This window comes from Coregonus lavaretus (genome assembly GCF_964263955.1).
Source record: "Coregonus lavaretus genome assembly, chromosome: 6".
Taxonomy (NCBI): Eukaryota; Metazoa; Chordata; class Actinopteri; order Salmoniformes; family Salmonidae; genus Coregonus; species Coregonus lavaretus.
Window position 1 is genome coordinate 51475909 of NC_139993.1, and position 19797 is coordinate 51495705.

General features: G+C 42.8%; 1 protein-coding gene and 2 long non-coding RNA genes across 6 annotated transcripts in view; 1 reads left to right on the forward strand and 2 right to left on the reverse strand.

The window, feature by feature from the left end:
• ptprfa (protein tyrosine phosphatase receptor type Fa) overlaps positions 1-19797 on the forward strand; it is a 209391-nt gene that overhangs the window by 150336 nt on the left and 39258 nt on the right. For all 4 annotated transcript variants that reach the window (XM_084164046.1, XM_084164048.1, XM_084164047.1 and 1 more), the window contains one exon: positions 17976-18139. In XM_084164046.1, the coding sequence (XP_084020172.1) occupies positions 17976-18139 (164 nt within the window). The remainder of the gene's footprint in view (positions 1-17975; positions 18140-19797) is intronic.
• Positions 938-3831, reverse strand: LOC311131196. Its single transcript, XR_014613416.1, has 4 exons — positions 3783-3831; positions 3520-3691; positions 3259-3386; positions 938-3132 (listed from the first exon to the last, which is right to left on the reverse strand). It is a non-coding gene; the product is annotated as an uncharacterized lncRNA (long non-coding RNA).
• On the reverse strand, positions 3838-6728 carry LOC311131195. Its single transcript, XR_014613415.1, has 8 exons — positions 6491-6728; positions 5425-5513; positions 5026-5172; positions 4760-4905; positions 4515-4651; positions 4297-4390; positions 4095-4206; positions 3838-4006 (listed from the first exon to the last, which is right to left on the reverse strand). It is a non-coding gene; the product is annotated as an uncharacterized lncRNA (long non-coding RNA).

Below are 19797 nucleotides of genomic sequence, written 5' to 3' on the forward strand. Positions count from 1 at the left end.
AATAACAATGAAATGTGTCAAAATATTTAACACTGTAGTTTAATCACACTGTTGAGAGTAATATGATTACACTGTATAGAGTTAAGTCAACTACAATTTTACTTTAAAAAATGACACTTTAAAGTGTAATGATATTTACTTTTCATTTCTCTACAGTGTTTTTTTTTTTTTAATTTAAATCATATGATGTAGTGTTACTGAATTATAGAAATATCAATACTATCAAATAAAACAAAGCACAATAATACAAGATGAGAGCACCCACATTTATTGAAAAAAAAAAGTATAATTTCAATGTCCGTGAATTTACATTGTACACCCATTGCCTTGTCTATGACAGAAGTATAACATCATAAAAATGTTCACCAGAGAAAGCAATATGGCACAACAAGGAGAGCTGTGTCATTTCCTCCATATGACCTTTGTATGTCAAAAGGTCTAGGGTAGTGCAGGTTGTCGACATGAAAAAAAACTAAATCATGCTTTGATCTGATCACCTCATATGCATGGAAATGTTCTTGAAAAGTTACTGTAACTAAAGGCACTGTGAGTAGTAACAGTTTTTCACACATTATCAGAACTGACTCAATCTGATAAAACAAGGGCACTTCAGAGTCAACTTCGCCACAGATAACCAAGTGTGGGCGATAAACATACCCATTATGTTTAGCCCAATTAACCTTCATAACCTGAATGCTACTGGGCACTTGCATTGCCAAAGCAATTTCAGAACCTCCTTTTACCATATTTAAACCCACCATTTTTCCTGGACCAATATCTAACCGACTAAAAGTTGTTGATCTTCGCCAACTATATGCCATATGATTCTGATGCTTTTTTGCCAGCGTTTTGGTAATATTTTTAAACGATTTAAGCTGTTTTTTGAAAAAATTATGTTTGCCTTCATACCTCATACACCAACTATGAAGTACAGGCCCTATTTTCTGGATGCAGCGGGGATAGTGGATAAGAAAATGGTGCTTTGGTAAAAGTTTTTTCTGAGGATACAACTTCTTAAACAGTGTATGGTGATCAACAATCAAATGTTTTAAATATACACATAGACCTTGAGATAACATGGGCGAGAATATAATGTTAATTATTTGCAATAATAAAAGAAGCAGGCCCCAGTGTTGGTCAGTAGAAGTTACCAAATCTCCAAAGATAAGAGGAACATTCCTAAGTAAGCACCAGGACTGAATTGCATTCAGTCCCAGATCATTAGATCCTTCACTTAAATTAACAGTCACAGGCCTGTTATTTCTCTCTGTGAAACCATAATCAAAACTTTGTATTCTTGAATGTATTTCTCCTGATGTAACATGTTTTTCATTCAAATACAGAAATAATAACTTCAATTCGTACTGGCCAACCCCTTCTAACACATCATGCATCACATCAACTGAGAAGTTCTCAGTTGTGTGAAAATACCTCAATGAATTTAATATGCATGACCTTTTCACACCAAAAACATACGGAAGGGATGGATTACAAGCCATTTCTTGACAGTGAGCAGTATGCATATCTTTGGTGCGTAAAACTATTTTGGAAGAATCTTCAGAGAATTCTGTTTGAAAGTCCTCCTTTTCTGCTAAACAGAACCTGCAACAGTACCTTGCACTGAAAGACTCCACCAGACCAAACAAACTATGCAAACCCAAATTATCACCTGTTACCTGTACTACAGTGCCACGTACATAACCACTGTATAATGGAATCTCAATACCATCGCTCTCTAACACTTTAATGTCTCGAACAATGGGAGCAAAAATTTCACTAAAACCATATCGTTTAACATCTTGAGTATGAAATAAGGCGCACAGGTGTATGTTAGCCAAAAAAGAATTCCATTTTGGAGAGAAGTTTCTTAAAGTAAAATATACTCCACCCAATTTATGAATACCTCGCTTGGAACCCAATGGGTTGGCGACCTCAAAATCATCATAGAACATCTGGACCTGTATTGTCTGCTTCTCAGTTGAGAACAGGGGGTGACTTTTAAAAAAAGATCCATCACAAATATCTCTCAGTCTAGAGTTGCTGGTAGCTGAGCTTTGCAACATTTCTGCAAAATACTGACTTTTAAATATTGACTGCAGTGTAGATAAAATTGGAATATACATGAATTTATCTTGAACTACTACCTGATCATATGTTCCAGTCTTTTTATTTCGTCTTGTGTCAAATCTTGAACCAATCACACATTCAACTGGTTCTACTATTTCCCACTTGGCAGTCATAAATTTTGATCGCTTGTATTCCGAATTTAGAACTGTGAAAGGATTCTCTAACCCCTCAAAACACGCCTCAACTTTCTTGCACATTTCTGTTTCTCTTTCATTACTAAATACATGCTTTATCACTGTTTCTTTAGCATGCTGATGAATATCTTGAACAATCTCTTCCATGGAAATCACTACAGTATTTACTGTACTTTGACCAACACCTGCTGCCTTTAGATCAGAAATAACAGCTGCACAACTATTTACAATGTATGGCGAAGATAACTCTGACTCAGCCTCTAAACATTCAGTCGACACTTCAACATGAGAAATATTACTGGTGTTGACGGTACTTTGAGGGTCTGAAAGATCATCTTCTATAGAATCTACTAAACTTTCTCCGTGGCACTTGTTAAGATGTTTTCTAAAACCAGAAAAGCTACCAAAAGAACGTGAGCATCCTTCTTGACCACATTTCAGAAAAAGAGTCCTGCCTGTACATAGCCCATGAATTATCTTAAGGTGCTTAACAAGGTTGTTTGGACTTCCATGGTCACTTTTGCAAAGAAAACACTTCATAGTTTTATCTCAACTAACGCACCATTCTTGCTCGCAACTCAGCAACTCTAGGAGTCTCCTTTGTTTCCCCCATGTCGATGTTATAGATGGTTGTTTGCACAAAAGTGAAAAAGCTGCTCAAGGAAGAACTGTATGACGTACCAAATACGTAATGGGCTTTAAAGACTTCGTCAAAAGCTCCTACTGAACCTGTTGCCTTGCATGGAAGAGCATGCTTGTCAACCACAATGAAGTAGGAGTGAATGCTGCTCTGTGTGGATCCCTGGGCGAGAAGGTAGGGCTGACTGCTTTGGGTGATGTTGTCAAGATGCTGCTGCACACTGGTTCCAACCTACAAAAAAAACACATTCAACAGAATTGTTTTGGTGACTAACCTCTGACAATAGATAAGATCACCTCAAACTGTGCACAAGATTGAGATGATGGAATATATATTTTAAACAACTGTTAAGCATACCTTTTGAAATCTGATGAGCTGATCTACAGCTTGATATGCAGACATCTTTCCCGGCCTCTTTCTACCTTGTGCAGATGGTGGTAGCAAATGTAGCAGCAGCAAGATGGCAGACATGTCACTGTCCCAGCCTACAAATAAGTAAATAAAAACCTGGTTAACATTGTGCCGTAGCATAACATTCTTATTCACAACTTGCACCATTATGGACATATAATGCACACCTACATTATCCACATAAAAAGTAAAACAGTTCATTCATACCATTCTCAACTTCAGCAGCTGACTCAGCATTGCGCATCAAATCCAAGAGTTCTGTGGTGGATACAAGTCCATGGCTTTCCTTTATTACTTTTGCTTTGAAAGTGGTTGGCCACTTCTCCAAGAATTTGTTGGCTGTGGCCTCACCAAACAGAAGTCTGAAATCTTGTTCTATCTGCAATGTAACACACAAAGACAGAAATAATGAGTGTTACCTTATTCTTCATTGGATATTTTTGGTGATGCAGTGAATTAAGTTGTCATACCAGTCCTGGTGTGTCCAGAAATCTTGGGAAGACCGAGAAGACATCTGATGATTTGGCTTCATCGTTGACCATTGCTTGCCGATATATGAAGGTCATTTTCATCTTCTCACGGACAGTGTTTTCATCAGCAGAGTGTCTCAAAACAGCAATAGCTGCTTCCACATCCTCATCAGATGGCTCTCTGTCATAGGTGAAGGGCTGACGATCACGGCCTGGCCCACCAACTTAAGACAAAATACAGTGTTAAGAAATCCTTTCTGTACAATTCACAGGTCACCATTATAATTACATGTCACTGATCAGAAAACATACCTTTAGGAGATTTGCTGACTGAGGCACCTCTTTCCTCTGCTGTTTTTCTTTGTATGGTCTTCAATCGCCATGCAAGGTATCCGGAACCACTCTCCGGATCGTAGTAATGATCCTATATTATTATAAATAAATTATAAAGGAGTACTATTCCCATTTCATAGAGTGAATATGTGCATAATGTTGCAATAACCCATTTACTTACATATCCATGTTGTGAGTATGGGTCTTCTAGATAGGGAAACAAAGCTACTATCCCCTGTGCATACATCACTCTGACACTTTTGGGGGGGGATGTCCTAGCATATGAATTCAAAGTTAACATCACACTGAATTGATATTGCACAACACATTTTACATAATTAATAACCGGAAAATAATAACAATGTTTCTTTACAGCCCATCTATATGCTTAATGCTTACCCATGTGTTTCTGTCATCTCAGCAGCAAGTATGTTGATCATCTGTCTTCTGGTGGCATCTGTCAGAGATTTGGTTTTTCCATACTCTTGCATAATGCGTTCACCACCAGGCTTTGATGTTAGGATTTTTTCAATCAGCTATAGGTGGAAAGAAATGTGCTTTCCGTAATTGTAAAACAATATGTAATGCTGTCACATGATGAAACAACATTCAGATTGGACTTAACAGCAATGTTCACCACTTACTGCTTTTGCCTCATAGTTTATGTGGCATGGCCTTTTAGGCTGGCTTCCTTCGCCAGCCGCTACTTCTTCAACATCGTCACACACAGTGAAATTCAGAATGATGGTGTCATCAGATGTACCCGAGCATGATGATGAATGAGAGGTATCTGTTCATTATGAAATTTGTGCAAAACATAGAAACATATTACAATAAACTGTTATTTTTAAGACAATAAAGGTTCTCATTCTGGCCTTTAAACTAAAAAACTAATTGAATGAATGAATACCAAGTCCATTGCCCAGCATGATTCTGAAAGTTCCAGGTGACTCCTTTACTAATTCTTCAAAAACATCTGAGTCAACTTCTGTGTCAGACTGGTCATACACCTTAATGTCTGGCTTTCTGCTTTCTGGTATGTTGAATTTTAGACACACTGTTAAAAAAAGAAGAAAAAAAAGAAAAACATGCATTCCCTTCTCACAAGAATCCAAGTTCATACTTAAGGTTGCCTCATGTGTTCACAAAATGATGAAAGACAAGGATCTGCACCTGATTTTATGTTACTGAAAATATAAAGCACAGCAGAAATGACTATAGACCTAAATAGATATCATAAGATAATAGCTTAATGCTGTATTATTTTGTCATTAGGGTGATATGTATTGCTTTAACCTATTATACCTACCTTCTTTCAAGAAAGCATTGAATGTCAGCTCAGACAGCTTGACGTATTTCTGCTCTTCCCCGAGCTGAACACGCAACAGCATTTTGCCTCTGTTAACAAAGAAAATATATATTCAAAATCATCATTTAGTGCTGGTTCAACTAAGCGTTAGCTAACTATCCATTTATCTCAGTAGTACTAGCTACGCAATGCACTATGCATTACTTAGACGTTACACTGCAATTACAAAGGCTGAAGTAGACAAAGTTGTGCTGGTTGAATATAACGTTAAGCTGCCATTTTCTGCAGCAAATGGGTGTAGGCTAGTTCAAGTTTAGAGGCACATTGTCCCATTAGCTACCAAATAACTAGCTATGTGTCAAAGTTAGCTAGCTCATTAGCCATTTTAGTTCGAACAGTAGCTAACCATTAAAATGGTTAAGCAATGTTAAACAAACCCGTCATGCAAATCAGTGATCTAAGTTATCGTTTTATAACACCAACATTAGCTAGCTAACTATCAGAAGCATGCTAACATTACCGTTATATATAGCTTTATAAAAAACAGTTAACGTTAGTGTAAGGAAGCCTGGGAAGCTATACAATAACGTTAGCTAACAATACTATCTGTATAAATGTTTTGTTGTTAGCGAACGTTATTTTACGTATTTACCATTCTGACAAACTTCATTCGTGAAAATATTGCAACACAAAGAAAGACAGTTACCGATACTGATTGCAAGCTAGCTAACCGCATGACAAGCACAATCTGCGCTCATGCCAAACGGTGGTGTCCTTCAAACGAACTGATTAGCTAAGTTAACGTTACCTATTTTTAGCCATATGAAACAGCAAGCCATTCACAAAAATATCAAACATATTCCATGGGTATATCATATAACAGTTATTACTGTCAACCATCTGAACTTACAAGCTAATTTAGCTGGCTGATGACGAGCTCACTGCAAGGGGGACCGCCGCATGGAACTCGTAACTTAAAATATGACCTTGACATCAGCACAACTCTAAAATTATGTAAAGTTAAAAAATACCGGTTTGGTGTTGAAAAAACGGGGATGTAACTTACCTAGCAATATCTGTGGCCTAGCTACTCCTTCGCAATCTTCCTCCACCAACGTACGTGCCAAACTTCAGCAAAGCAGAGTGGCGGGTATTCATCACTGCTGTAGAGTTGAAATTGTCACTGCGTATCTGCAGATTTTTACACTCACTTTTAACTCCACTGATAGAGCAACTTTACTCTCAAAAATGTTGAAAATACTCTATCTGGGTTAAAATAACTTTACTCTGAAATATTAACACCCCATTTTTTACTGTGTATCCACTCCTACATTGGTCCTTGATACAGCATTGTGTTGTGTTGAGAATTGTGTTGTGTTGAGTTGTTTCTCTTTAGCAGAGTGACAGACAGACACATAACAGATCTGTGACGCCAGTAAAGTGACATATTGTTGAATCTAAATCAAGCCTGGCCAGAGAAAATAGCAGGCTAATCACATTCATTGGAAAACAGGGAAGTGAGCTCAGCTTTATAGTTATGGCAGGGTTGATGGAGAGGGGGTGGGGCAGGGTTGATGGCAGAATGGTGGAGAAAAGAATGGAGGGAGGAGGAGGAGGGAGGCGGGGGACTGGAGCGAAAAGGGCACTGCAGCTTTATGTGGCTCCCATAGCTGGTAAACAAGCCTGGAAGTGTGAAATTGGATAAAAGAAACAGGCCATATAAACAGTGTGATCACTTACAGCAGGGAAGAGAGGGAGAGATGGAGGGAGGGAAAGAGGGAGGGGGAGCGCTACCGAGAAAGGGCGTCAGTTTCATCAACAAAGGAGAGAACCGTATGGGAGTGATGGAGGGGTGAAAAGAGTGAAAGGTAAAGAGAAGGAGAAGAGAGGGAGTCTAATGGAGGTTGAGAGAGTGGTAGAGGAAGCCTCAGGGCAATAATATACAGTACAGGGAGACAAGAGAACAGCAGTAACAGTTGAGGGAAGATTTATGGAGGGAAAAGTGGCTCAGTGGTCTAAGGCACTGCATCGCAGTGCTAGCTGTGCCATTAGAGATCCTGATTCGAATCCAGGCTCTGTCATAGCCGGCCGCGACCGGGAGACCCATGGGGCGGCGCACAATTGGCCCAGCGTCGTCCAGGGTAGGGGAGGGAATGGCCAGCGGGGAGGGAATGGCCGGCAGGGATGTAGCTCAGTTGGTAGAGCATGGTGTTTGCAACGCCAGGGTTGTGGGTTTGATTCCCACAGGGGGCCAGTATGAAAAATAATGTATGCACTCACTAACTGTAAGTCGCTCTGGATAAGAGCGTCTGCTAAATGACTAAAATGTAAAAGAGAGAGATGTTTAAATGACACAGAGAGAGGCAGACACATTGAAAGAGAGGGAGATAGACAGAGGCAGAGAGAGCGAGAGGGAGAGATAGATAGTGAGAAAGAGAGAGATAAGTCGTAGCCTGGGGAATAAGCTGAGTCTCCTGGCTCCTGTCCTGTTTGTCACAGATAGAGTGTGTGTGCGTGCGTGCAGATCCAGAGAGAGGAAAAAGCCTGCTAATGGTTTTATGTGTTGTGGGAAATAACAAAACTACAGTCAGCTTGTGTTGCCTCTCATTTCATTAGGTTTTAGAGGTAAGCATGATTATGGGAGAAACAATGGGAAAATAAGACTATATTCACCCTCCCTATGCACTCCTCAGTCTTCTCTCCTTCTCTTCCCCGCATCAACTCTGCTTTTCTCTGACTTTAATATCGCTCTAATGCACAGTGTTCCCAAGCAGCATTTGTCAATGTGGAGGCGCTGGCAGTACATTATTCACTCACTCCATGGGATGTGTTTCTATCAGATAGTGCAGCCCAAAGTTTCTTCCCCCTTCTGAGAATATCTAAATGTGCTCTTTTGTTAGGGCTTCCATACACTGTGTCTAAGAGGCGTGACTGCTGCCATTTTTCAAAGTTTTGTGGATAGGAGAAAGTTTTGTGCTGCCTGCACTACCTGCTGCACTTTGCCAAAAGTACAAAAATGAGCTATGGAGAAGATAGAGAGAAGAAGAGAGGAGCATGGGAGAGAGAGAGTAGAGAACAAGAAAAAGAGAGAGAGATGAGCCTGGAAGCGAGGGAGAGAGAAAGAGGAAGCATGAACAGTTCTTAGAGATGTCTGGATATTCATGGCTGTTTCTGTCATTGAGTCGATCATGACCCTAGGTCTTTCTCAGCAGGTATCAGAATCTGGGATGCACCATGACCTTTTGACCTTGAACCGTAAATTAGTGTGTAGACTAGTCTCAAGCCCTAGTCAAATACTTTAGAAATACATAATTCCTTCCAACCTTCCTTAAACATATATAATTCTCTCATTTTAGATATGCATACGTATTTAGATAAAATATAGGCATAAATGCAAAGCCTTTTGGCCCTTATAAGTCCTTCATTTATGCAGGATATGACTGGCACCATCTGCAGCAATGCTAGATGCATATTTTCAGTATTTCACTTCCAGATATAAATGTATTCTGTGGTGAAATATTCAGAAGATTCTACAATAGCTCTTATTTTGAGTATCTGACTCCCTTCCTCATCCTCAAGCTAGCCACATGTAGACCTGGTGGCATGGCCTCAGTGAGAGTCAATGGGATTTCCACCGTCAGTTAATAAACATGGGTACAGGTCGATCCAACCCTCCACATGCCATGCTGCTGACGAGAGAGCATCCTCCTACGAACACAGATGCCTAATCGTTTTAGTTACACGTCTTAGACAGCAAAGGGGATGCACACACAAGAGAGAGGTAGAGAGAGGGAGAGGTAGAGAGAGAGGGAGAGGTAGAGAGAGGGAGAGAGAGGGAGAGAGAGGTAGAGAGAGGGAGAGGTAGAGAGAGGGAGAGGTAGAGAGAGGGAGAGGTAGCGAGAAGTAGAGAGAGGGAGAGGGAGAGAGAGGTAGAGGTAGAGAGAGGGCGAGGTAGAGAGAGGGAGAGGAAGAGAGAGGTAGAGGTAGAGGTAGAGAGAGGTAGAGGTAGAGGTAGAGAGAGGTAGAGGTAGAGAGAGGGAGAGGGAGAGTTAGAGAGAGGTAGAGGTCGAGAGAGGTAGAGGTCGAGAGAGGTAGAGGTAGAGAGAGGTAGAGAGAGGTAGAGAGAGGTAGAGAGAGGTAGAGAGAGGGAGAGAGAGGGAGAGGTAGAGAGAGGTAGAGGTAGAGAGAGGGAGAGGGAGAGTTAGAGAGAGGTAGAGGTCGAGAGAGAGGTAGAGAGAGGAAGAGGTAGAGAGAGGGAGAGAGAGGGAGAGGTAGAGAGAGGTAGAGAGAGGGAGAGGTAGAGAGAGGTAGAGGTAGAGAGAGGGAGAGGTAGAAAGAGGGAGAGGTAGAGAGAGGTAGAGGTAGAGAGAGGGAGGGGTAGAGAGAGGGAGAGGGAGAGGGAGAGAGAGGGAGAGGTAGAGAGAGGGAGGGGTAGAGAGAGGTAGAGAGAGGGAGAGGTAGAGAGAGAGAGAGGTAGAGAGAGGTAGAGAGAGGGAGAGGTAGAGGGAGGTAGAGGTAGAGAGAGGGAGGGGTAGAGAGAGGTAGAGAGAGGGAGAGGTAGAGAGAGGGAGAGGTAGAGAGAGAGAGAGGTAGAGAGAGGTAGAGAGAGGGAGGGGTAGATAGAGGTAGAGGTAGAGAGAGGTAGAGAGAGGTAGAGAGAGGTAGAGAGAGGTAGAGAGAGGGAGAGGTAGAGAGAGGGAGAGGTAGAGAGAGTGAGGGAGGGGTAGATAGAGGTAGAGAGAGGGAGAGGTAGAGAGAGGGAGAGAGAGGGAGAGAGAGGGAGAGGTAGAGAGAGGGAGAGATAGAGAGAGGGAGAGAGAGGGAGAGGTAGAGAGAGGGAGAGGTAGAGAGATGGAGAGGTAGAGAGAGGGAGAGGTAGAAAGGGAGAGGAAAAGAGGGAGCAAGTATAGGAGGAGTAGACTCCATCTTTGTGTGTAGTCCCTGCTGTGACCGGGGAGGGTGACTAGTGCAGGGGAGGATATGCATCAGCAGCCTCTAAGGACAAATCCAATAAAGTTGACACCTTCCACCACGCCCTCTGGAAGCCAGCGGAGAACCCGGGGCCAACTCTCACTGTCATCATTAAGCTGTATCACAGCCTCACTACTTCACATGGCAGGGGGAGAGGAGGGGAAGAGCAGGAGAAGGGGAGAGCAACATAGGCTGAAAATAACTCACCCAGGGTCTGGGGTGAAGAGAAGTGAGGGGAGGGGGACTGACTTAACTACCAAGGAGCAGGTGTGAATGGGCGATGGCAGATGGGGCAGGATGTGGCAGGATTTGGAGTTTGTTTATCTGCTCGTAGCAGGTGTTTCTTCTTACTTAAATGGGATAATTCCTACTCTTGTACACACTCAGACTCAGAGTGTGTAGCTTCATCTGCATCAGCACGTAGGCTACCTCGGCTATGTAGTGACTGCAGTGCTCTGTGTGTTTCTACCGCTCTGGAATGAACGTCTTTATAAATTAAAAAGGCAATTAAAACCCCATTAAAAAAGGTGTTCCGTCATACATTTTCAAAGAAGGCAACAACTATCTCCTTCCTTCTCTCTCTCTCTCTCTCTCTCTCTCTTTCTCTCTCTCTCAATTAAATTCAATTCAATTCAATATAAGGGCTTTATTGGCATGGGAAACGTATGTTAACATTGCCAAAGCAAGTGAAGTAGATAATAAACAAAAGTGAAATAAACAATAAATATTAATAGTAAACATTACACTCAGAAGTTCCTAAAGAATAAAGACATTTCAAATGTCATATTATGTATATATACAGTGTTGTAACAATGTGCAAATAGTTAAAGTACAAATGGGAAAATAAATAAACATAAATATGGGTTGTATTTACAAAGGGCACTGGTTGCCCTTTTCTTGTGGCAACAGGTCACAAACCTTGCTGCTGTGATGGCACACTTTGGTTTTGCACTCAGTAGATAAGGGAGTTTATCAAAATTGGGTTTGTTTTCGAATTCTTTGTCGATCTCTGTAATCTGAGGGAAATATGTGTCTCTAATATGGTCATACATTTGGCAGGAGGTTAGGAAGTGCAGCTCAGTGTCCACCTCATTTTGTGGACAGTGTGCACATAGCCGGTCTTCTCTTGAAAGCCAGGTCTGTCTACGGCAGCCTTTCTCAATAGCAAGGCTATGCTCACTGAGTCTGTACATAGTCAAAGCTTTCCTTAAGTTTGGGTCAGTCACAGTGGTCAGGTATTCTGCCACTGTGTACTCTCTGTTTAGGGCCAAATAGCATTCTAGTTTGCTCAGTTTTTTTGTTAATTCTTTCCAATGTGTCAAGTAATTCTCTTTTTGTTTTCTCATGATTTGGTTGGGTCTAATTGTGTTGTTGTTGTTGTTGTCCTGGGGCTCTGTGGGGTCTGTTTGTGTTTGTGAACAGAGCCCCAGGACCAGCTTACTTAGGGGTCTCTTCTCCAAGTTCATCTCTCTGTAGGTGATATGGAAGGTTTGGGAATTGCTTCCTTTTAAGTGGTTATAGAATTTAACGGCTCTTTTCTGGATTTTGATAATTAGCGGGTATCGGCCTAATTCTGCTCTGCATGCATTATTTTGTGTTTTTCGTTGTACACTGAGGATATTTTTGCAGAATCTCAATTTGGTGTTTGTCCCATTTTGTGAATTCTTGGTTGGTGAGCGGACCCCAGACCTCAACCATAAAGGGCAATGGGTTCTATAACTGATTCAAGTATTTTTAGCCAGATGTCGAATTTTATGTTCCTTTTGATGGCATAGCAAGGCCCTTCTTGCCTTGTCTCTCAGATCCTTCACAGCTTTGTGGAAGTTACCTGTGGCGCTGATGTTTTGGCCAAGGTATGTATAGTTTTTTGTGTGCTCTAGGGCAACGGTATCTAGATGGAATTTGTATTTGTGATCCTTGCAACTGGACTTTTTTTGGAACAAGGCGGGTCCAGGTCTGACAGAATCTGTGCAGAAGATCTAGGTGCTGCTGTAGGCCCGCCTTGGTTGGTGACAGAAGCACCAGATCATCAGAAAACAGTAGACATTTGACTTCAGATTCTTCAGATGTCGTATGTTTTTCCCCCAACCCCACTTTCCATCAATTTGTATAGCAGACCCTCATGCCAAATTGAGTCAAAAGCCTTTGTGTTGGTTTGTTTGTTTGTCAATTAGGGTGTGCAGGGTGAATACGTGGTCTGTCGTACGGTAATTTGGTAAAAAGCCAATTTGACATTTGCTCAGTTTTCACTGAGGACATGCACTAGTCTGCTGTTAATAATAATGCAGAGGATTTTCCCAAGGTTGCTGTTGACGCATATCCCACGGTAGTTATTGGTGTTAAATTTGTCTCCACTTTTGTGGATTGGGGTGATCAGTCCTTGGTTCCAAATATTGGGGAAGATGCCAGAGGTAAGGAGGATGTTAAAGAGTTTAAGTATAGCCAATTGTAATTTGTGGTCTGTATATTTTATCATTTAATCGAGAATACCATCAACACCACAGGCCTTTTTGGGTTGGAGGGTTTGTATTTTGTCCTGTAGTTCATACAATGTAATTGGAGAATCCAGTGGGTTCTGGTAGTCTTTAATAGTGGATTCTAAGATTTGCATTTGATCATGTATATTTTTTTGCTGTTTGTTCTCTGTTATAGGGCCAAAAAGATTGGAGAAGTGGTTTACCCATACATCTCAGTTTTGGATACATAGCTCTTCGTGTTGTTGTTTGTTTAGTGTTTTCCAATTTTCCCAGAAGTGGTTAGAGTCTATGGATTCTTTAATTACATTGAGCTGATTTCTGACATGCTGTTCCTTCTTTTTCCGCAGTGTATTTCTGTATTGTTTTAGTGATTCACCATAGTGAAGGCATAGGCTCAGGTTTTCTGGTACTCTATGTTTATGGTTGGATAGGTTTCTCAATTTCTTTCTTAGGTTTTTGCATTCTTCATCAAACCATTTGTCACTGTTGTTACATTTCTTCGGTTTTCTGTTAGAGATTTTTAGATTTGATAGGGAAGCTGAGAGGTCAAATATACTGTTTAGGTTTTCTACTGCAAAATTTACACCTTCACTATTACAGTGGAACGTTTTGTCCAGGAAGTTGTCTAAAAGGGATTGAATTTGTTGTTGCCTAATAGTTTTTTGTTAGGTTTCGACACTACTTTCCTTCCATCTATAGCATTTCTTAATATTATTCAGTTCCTTTGGCTTTGATGCCTCATGATTGAGTATTGCTCTGTTCAAGACTGTGATTTTGCTGTGGTTTGATAGGGGTGTCAATGGGCTGACTGAACGCTCTGAGAGACTCTGGGTTGAGGTCAGTGATAAAGTAGTCTACAGTACTACCGCCAAGAGATGAGCTATAGGTGTACCTCCCATAGGAGTCCCTTCGAAGCCTACCATTGACTATGTACATACCCAGCGTGCGACAGAGCTGCAGGAGTTGTGACCCGTTTTTGTTGGTTATGTTGTCGTAGTTGTGCCTAGGGGGGCATATGGGGGAGGAAATGCTGTCACCTCCAGGTAGGTGTTTGTCCCCCTGTGTGCTGAGGGTGTCAGGTTCTTGTCCAGTTCTGGCATTTAGGTCGCCATAGACTAGTACATGTCCCTGGGGCTGGAAATGATTGATTTCCCCCTCCAGGATGGAGAAGCTGTCTTCATTAAAGTATGGGGATTCTAGTGGGGGGATATAGGTAGCACACAGGAGGACATTTTTCTCTGTTGAGATCATTTCCTTTTGAATTTCTAGCCAAATGTAAAATGTTCCTGTTTTGTTTAATTTAATAGAGTGAGTTAGGTCTGCTCAATACCAAATTAGCATACCCCCTGAGTCCCTTCCCTGTTTCACACCTGGTAGTATGGTGGGTGGGACTACCAGCTCTCTCTCTCTCTCTGTTTACCTTGATGAAGTTGTTTGCAGAGAGAGCGGGTACAGGGGGTATGGCTTGGCTTGATTCTGGCGTCACATAATGAAGTTAAATTGATCAGTTTGCAAGTCTTAATTCACTTAAAGTCACTGCGCTTGTTGTCACTTTGTGTTCTGGCTGACAGGCTGGGGAAGTTTCACTCTATAAAATAATGGAGCTAGCTATAAATACGCCTCTCTCTCCTTAACCAGATGGCTGGCTGATGTAAGGCTCCATCAGACACATTGTTAGATTAGGGCTAAGGCAAAGCTAGAGAGAATTCTGCATAGGACTCAGGCAAAGCTAGAGAGAACTCTGTATAGGATTCAGGGCTAAGGCAGAGCTAGAGAGAACTCTGTATATGACTCAGGGCTAAGGCAGAGCTAGAAAGAACTCTGTAGAGGACTCAGGGCTAAGGTAGAGCTAGAGAGAACTCTGTATAGGACTCAGGGCTTAGGCAGAGCTATACATCACTCTGTAGAGGAATCAGGGCTAAGGTAGAGCTAGAGAGAACTCTGTATAGGACTCAGGGCTAAGGTAGAGCTAGAGAGAACTTTGTATAGGACAGGGCTAAGGTAGAGCTAGAGAGAACTCTGTATAGGACTCAGGGCTAAGGCAGAGCTAGAGAGAACTCTGTATAGGACTCAGGGCTAAGGCAGAGCTAGAGAGAACTCTGTAAATGACTCAGGGCTAAGGCAGAGCTATAGAGAGCTCTGTATAGGACTCAGGGCTAAGGTAGAGCTAGAGAGAACTCTGTATAGGACTCAGGGCTAAGGTAGAGCTAGAGAGAACTCTGTATAGGACTCAGGGCTAAGGTAGAGCTAGAGAGAACTCTGTATAGGATTCAGGGCTAAGGCAGAACTAGAGAGAACTCTGTATAGGACTCAGGGCTAAGGTAGAGCTAGAGAGAACTCTGTATAGGACTCAGGGCTAAGGTAGAGCTAGAGAGAACTCTGTATAGGACTCAGGGCTAAGGTAGAGCTAGAGAGAACTCTGTATAGGATTCAGGGCTAAGGCAGAGCTAGAGAGAACTCTGTATAGGACTCAGGGCTAAGGCAGAGCTAGAGAGAACTCTGTAAATGACTCAGGGCTAAGGCAGAGCTATAGAGAGCTCTGTATAGGACTCAGGGCTAAGTCAGCATCATGTTGAGCTAACACCATGTTGTCAGATGCCTGGCTGGTGTTAGACTCTGTCAGCTACTGACTTTCCATCAGGCACTGGGTTAAACTAGGGCTAAGACCGGTATCCTGGATGATATTGACCTCATTCCGTCAGTAGAGGATTCCTGGTTGTTCTTTAAAAGTGCTTTCCTCTCAATCTTAAATAAGCATGCCCCATTCAAAAAATGCAGAACTAAGAACAGATATAGCCCGTGGTTCTCCTCAGACTTGACTGCCCTTGACCAGCACAAAAACATCCTGTGGCGTACTGCATTAGCATCAAACAGCCCCCGCGATATGCAACTTTTCAGGAAAGTCAGGAACCAATATACACAATCAGTTAGGAAAGCAAAGGCTAGCTTTTTCAAACAGAAATTTGCATCCTGTAGCACTAACTCCAAAAGGTTTTGGGACACTGTAAAGTCCATGGAGAATAAGAGCACCTCCTCCCAACTGCCCACTGCACTGAGGCTAGGAAACACTGTCACCACCGATAAATCTATAATAATCGAGAATTTCAACAAGCATTTTGCTACGGCTGGCCATGCTTTCCACCTGGCTACCACTACCCCGGCGACCAGCTCTGCACCCTCCGCTGCAACTTCACACAAATTCAGACAGCTGATGTTCTGAAAGAGCTGAAAAATCTGGACCCCTACAAATCAGCTGGGCTAGACAATTTGGACCCTTTCTTTCTAAAATTAGCCGCCGAAATTGTCGCAACCCCTATTACTAGCCTGTTCAACCTCTCTTTCGTAACGTCTGAGATCCCCAGAGATTGGAAAGCTGCCGCGTTCATCCCCCTCTTCAAAGGGGGTGACACTCTAGATCCAAACTGTTACAGACCTATATCCATCCTGCCCTGCATTTCGAAAGTATTTGAAAGCCAAGTTAACAAACAGATCACCGACCATTTCGAATCCCACCGTACCTTCTCCATTATGCAATTCCGATTTCCGAGCTGGTCATGGGTGCACCTCAGCCACGCTCAAGGTCCTAAACGATATTATAACCGTGATCGATAAAAGACAGTAATGCGCAGCCGTTTTCATCGACCTGGCCAAGGCTTTTGACTCTGTCAACCACCGCATTCTTATTGGCAGACTAAATAGCCTTGGTTTCTCAAATGACTGCCTCGCCTGGTTCACCAACTACTTCTCAGATAGAGTTCAATGTGTCAAATTGGAGGGCCTGTTGTCTGGACCTCTGGCAGTCTCTATGGGGGTGCCACAGGGTTCAATTCTCGGGCCGACTCTATTCTCTGTGTATATCAATGTTGTCGCTCTTGCTGCTGGTGATGCTCGGATCCACCTCTATGCGGACGACACCATTTTGAATACATCTGGCCCTTCATTGGACACTGTGTTAAAAAACCTCCAAACGAGTTTCAACGCCATACAACACTCCTTCCGTAGCCTCCAACTGCTCTTAAACACTAGTAAAACTAAATGCGTGCTCTTCAACCGAATGCTGCTTGCACCCGCCCACCCGACTAGAATCACTACTCTCGGCGGGTCTGACCTAGAGTATGTGGACAACTACAAATACCTAGGTGTCTGGTTAGACTGTAAACTCTCCTTCCAGACTCACATTAAGCATCTCCAATCAAAAGTTACATCTAGAATCGGCTTCCTATTTCGCAACAAAGCCTCCTTTACTCATGCTGCCAAACATGCCCTCGTAAAACGGACTATCCTACCGATCCTTGACTTCGGCGATGTCATTTACAAAATAGCCTCCAACACTCTACTCAGCAAATTGGATGTAGTCTATCACAGTGCCATCCGTTTTGTCACCAAAGCGAACTGCAAAAATCTCTGAAGCTGGAGACTCTTATCTCCCTCACTAACTTTAAGCATCAGTTGTCAGAGCAGCTTACCGATCACTGCACCTGTACACAGCCATTCTGAAATTATCCCACCCAACTACCTCATCCCCATATTGTTATTTATTTTGCTAATTTGCACCCCAGTATCTCTATTTGCACATCATCTTTTGCACATCTATCATTCCAGTGTTAATTATGAAATTTTAACTATTTTGCACTATGGCCTATTTATTGCCTATCCTCCATAATTTACTACATTCACACACACTGTATATATATTTTCTGTTGTATTTTTGACTTTATGTTTTGTTTACCCCATATGTAACTCTGTGTTGTTGTTTTTATCGCACTGCTTTGCTTTATCTTGGCCAGGTCGCAGTTGTAAATGAGAACAACTGACTTACCTGGTTAAATAAAGGTGAAATAAAAAAAATAAAAAGACGTAAGAGGCATAAAAGCTATAGAGATCTCAGAGTTTCTAAAGTATTGGAACAGGCTTGAGACTACACAGTTCTAAAGGTTAATAACGGCCAAAAGGCTTTGCATTAATGCTGTATGCATATCTGAGAGAACGTCATTTAAAGTGGTGTTCAGACTCATCCAAACTATAGAGCCTCTTCATACTAAACAGTGGTTGCTGTGTGGTGTCCTCCTCCTCACTATGTTCCTCCTCTCTTCCCTCCTGCAGCAGAAGACGTTTGCGGCCAGCCCGTACTCAGACCCCATCACGGTGAAGCTCCACAGCGGTATGTCCCTCCATGCTGAGGACCCAGAGATGCTGTGGGTCATGGGCCCTGTCCTGGCTGTCGTACTCATCATCATCATCGTCATTGCTATCCTGCTCTTCAAGAGGTAACTACGCCGCCACACCAACTTTCTGTTCTGCTTGTAAGTGACAATTGCGGGCACTAAAAAGTTAGGTAGCACCATGGTATTGGCAGAACAATTAACAACGGTCATCAAAATTGTTAAAAGGTTTTAAAAACAATTCTAATAAATGCAACAGTTGGACAATGGCTGAAGATACTCCAAACTTTTGACTGAATTATAGCACATAAAACATTTTACTGGCACGGACAAATATGAATGTTCAGGGATTTCGGTGGAAATTCAGGTATTCAATTCATTGTCACATTTTTTATTTTTTATTCTTAGAATGCACTCATATATACATTTTCTAATGGTATCAGATATTTAAAAAAACATATTTTGTGCTAAAATAAAGAACATTACAGTGGCTTGCGAAAGTATTCACCCACCTTGGCATTTTTCCTATTTTGTTGTCTTACAACCTGGAATTAAAATTGATTTTTTGGGGGGTTTGTATCATTTGATTTACACAACATGCCTACCACTTTGAAGATGCAAAATATTTTTTATTGTGAAACAAACAAGAAATAAGACAAAAAAACAGAAAACTTGTGTCACGAACGTCTTCCAAATGAGTAGACCAAAGCGCAGCGCGTTGAGCGAACATGACTTTATTAATTCAAAGTCTGGAACAAAACAACAAAACAAGAACGATTCGTGAAGTCCTCTGCAATACTGACAGAACATGGAACAAAAACCCACAACACCCAAAGGAAAACATACAGATAAATATGGCTCCCAATCAGAGATAACGAGCCGACAGCTGACACTCGTTACCTCCGATTGGGAGTCACATGACTACACAAGAACTAACCAAAACCACACACACCCAAATGAACACACCCTATTCCCAACCTAACCAAAACAAACCCCCACAAAACGAATACACCCTGGCTCAAATACAAGTCCCGGAGCCAGAGTGTGACAGTACCCCCCCCTAAAGGCGCGGACTGCGACCGCGCCTCAACTAGGGCTAACCAAGGGAGGGCTGGGTGGGCATACCTCTTCGGCGGTGGTTCTGGCTCTGGTCGTGGTCCCCACCCCACCATAGTCACTACCCGCTTCCGTAGCCTCCTCCAACTGACCACCCTCCAACTTACCCCCACCGGATTAAGGGGCAGCACCGGACTAAGAGGCAGCACCGGACTAAGGGTCAGCACCGGACTAAGGGGCAGCACCAGGATAAGGGGCAGCACCAGACTAAGGGGCAGCACCGGACTAAGGGGCAGCACCGGACTGAATGGCAGATCCTGGCTGGCTGGCTCATGGCTGGCTGACGGATCTGGCTGCTCATGGCTGGCTGACGGATCTGGCTGCTCATGGCTGGCTGACGGATCTGGCTGCTCATGGCTGGCTGACGGATCTGGCTGCTCATGGCAGGCTGACGGATCTGGCTGCTCATGGCTGGCTGACGGATCTGGCTGCTCATGGCAGGCTGACGGATCTGGCTGCTCATGGCTGGCGGAAGGCTCTGGCTGATCCTGTCTGGCGGACGGCTCTGGCTGATCCTGTCTGGCGGAAGGCTCTGGCTGATCCTGTCTGGCGGAAGGCTCTGGCTGATCCTGTCTGGCGGAAGGCTCTGGCTGATCCTGTCTGGCGGAAGGCTCTGGCTGATCCTGTCTGGCGGAAGGCTCTGGCTG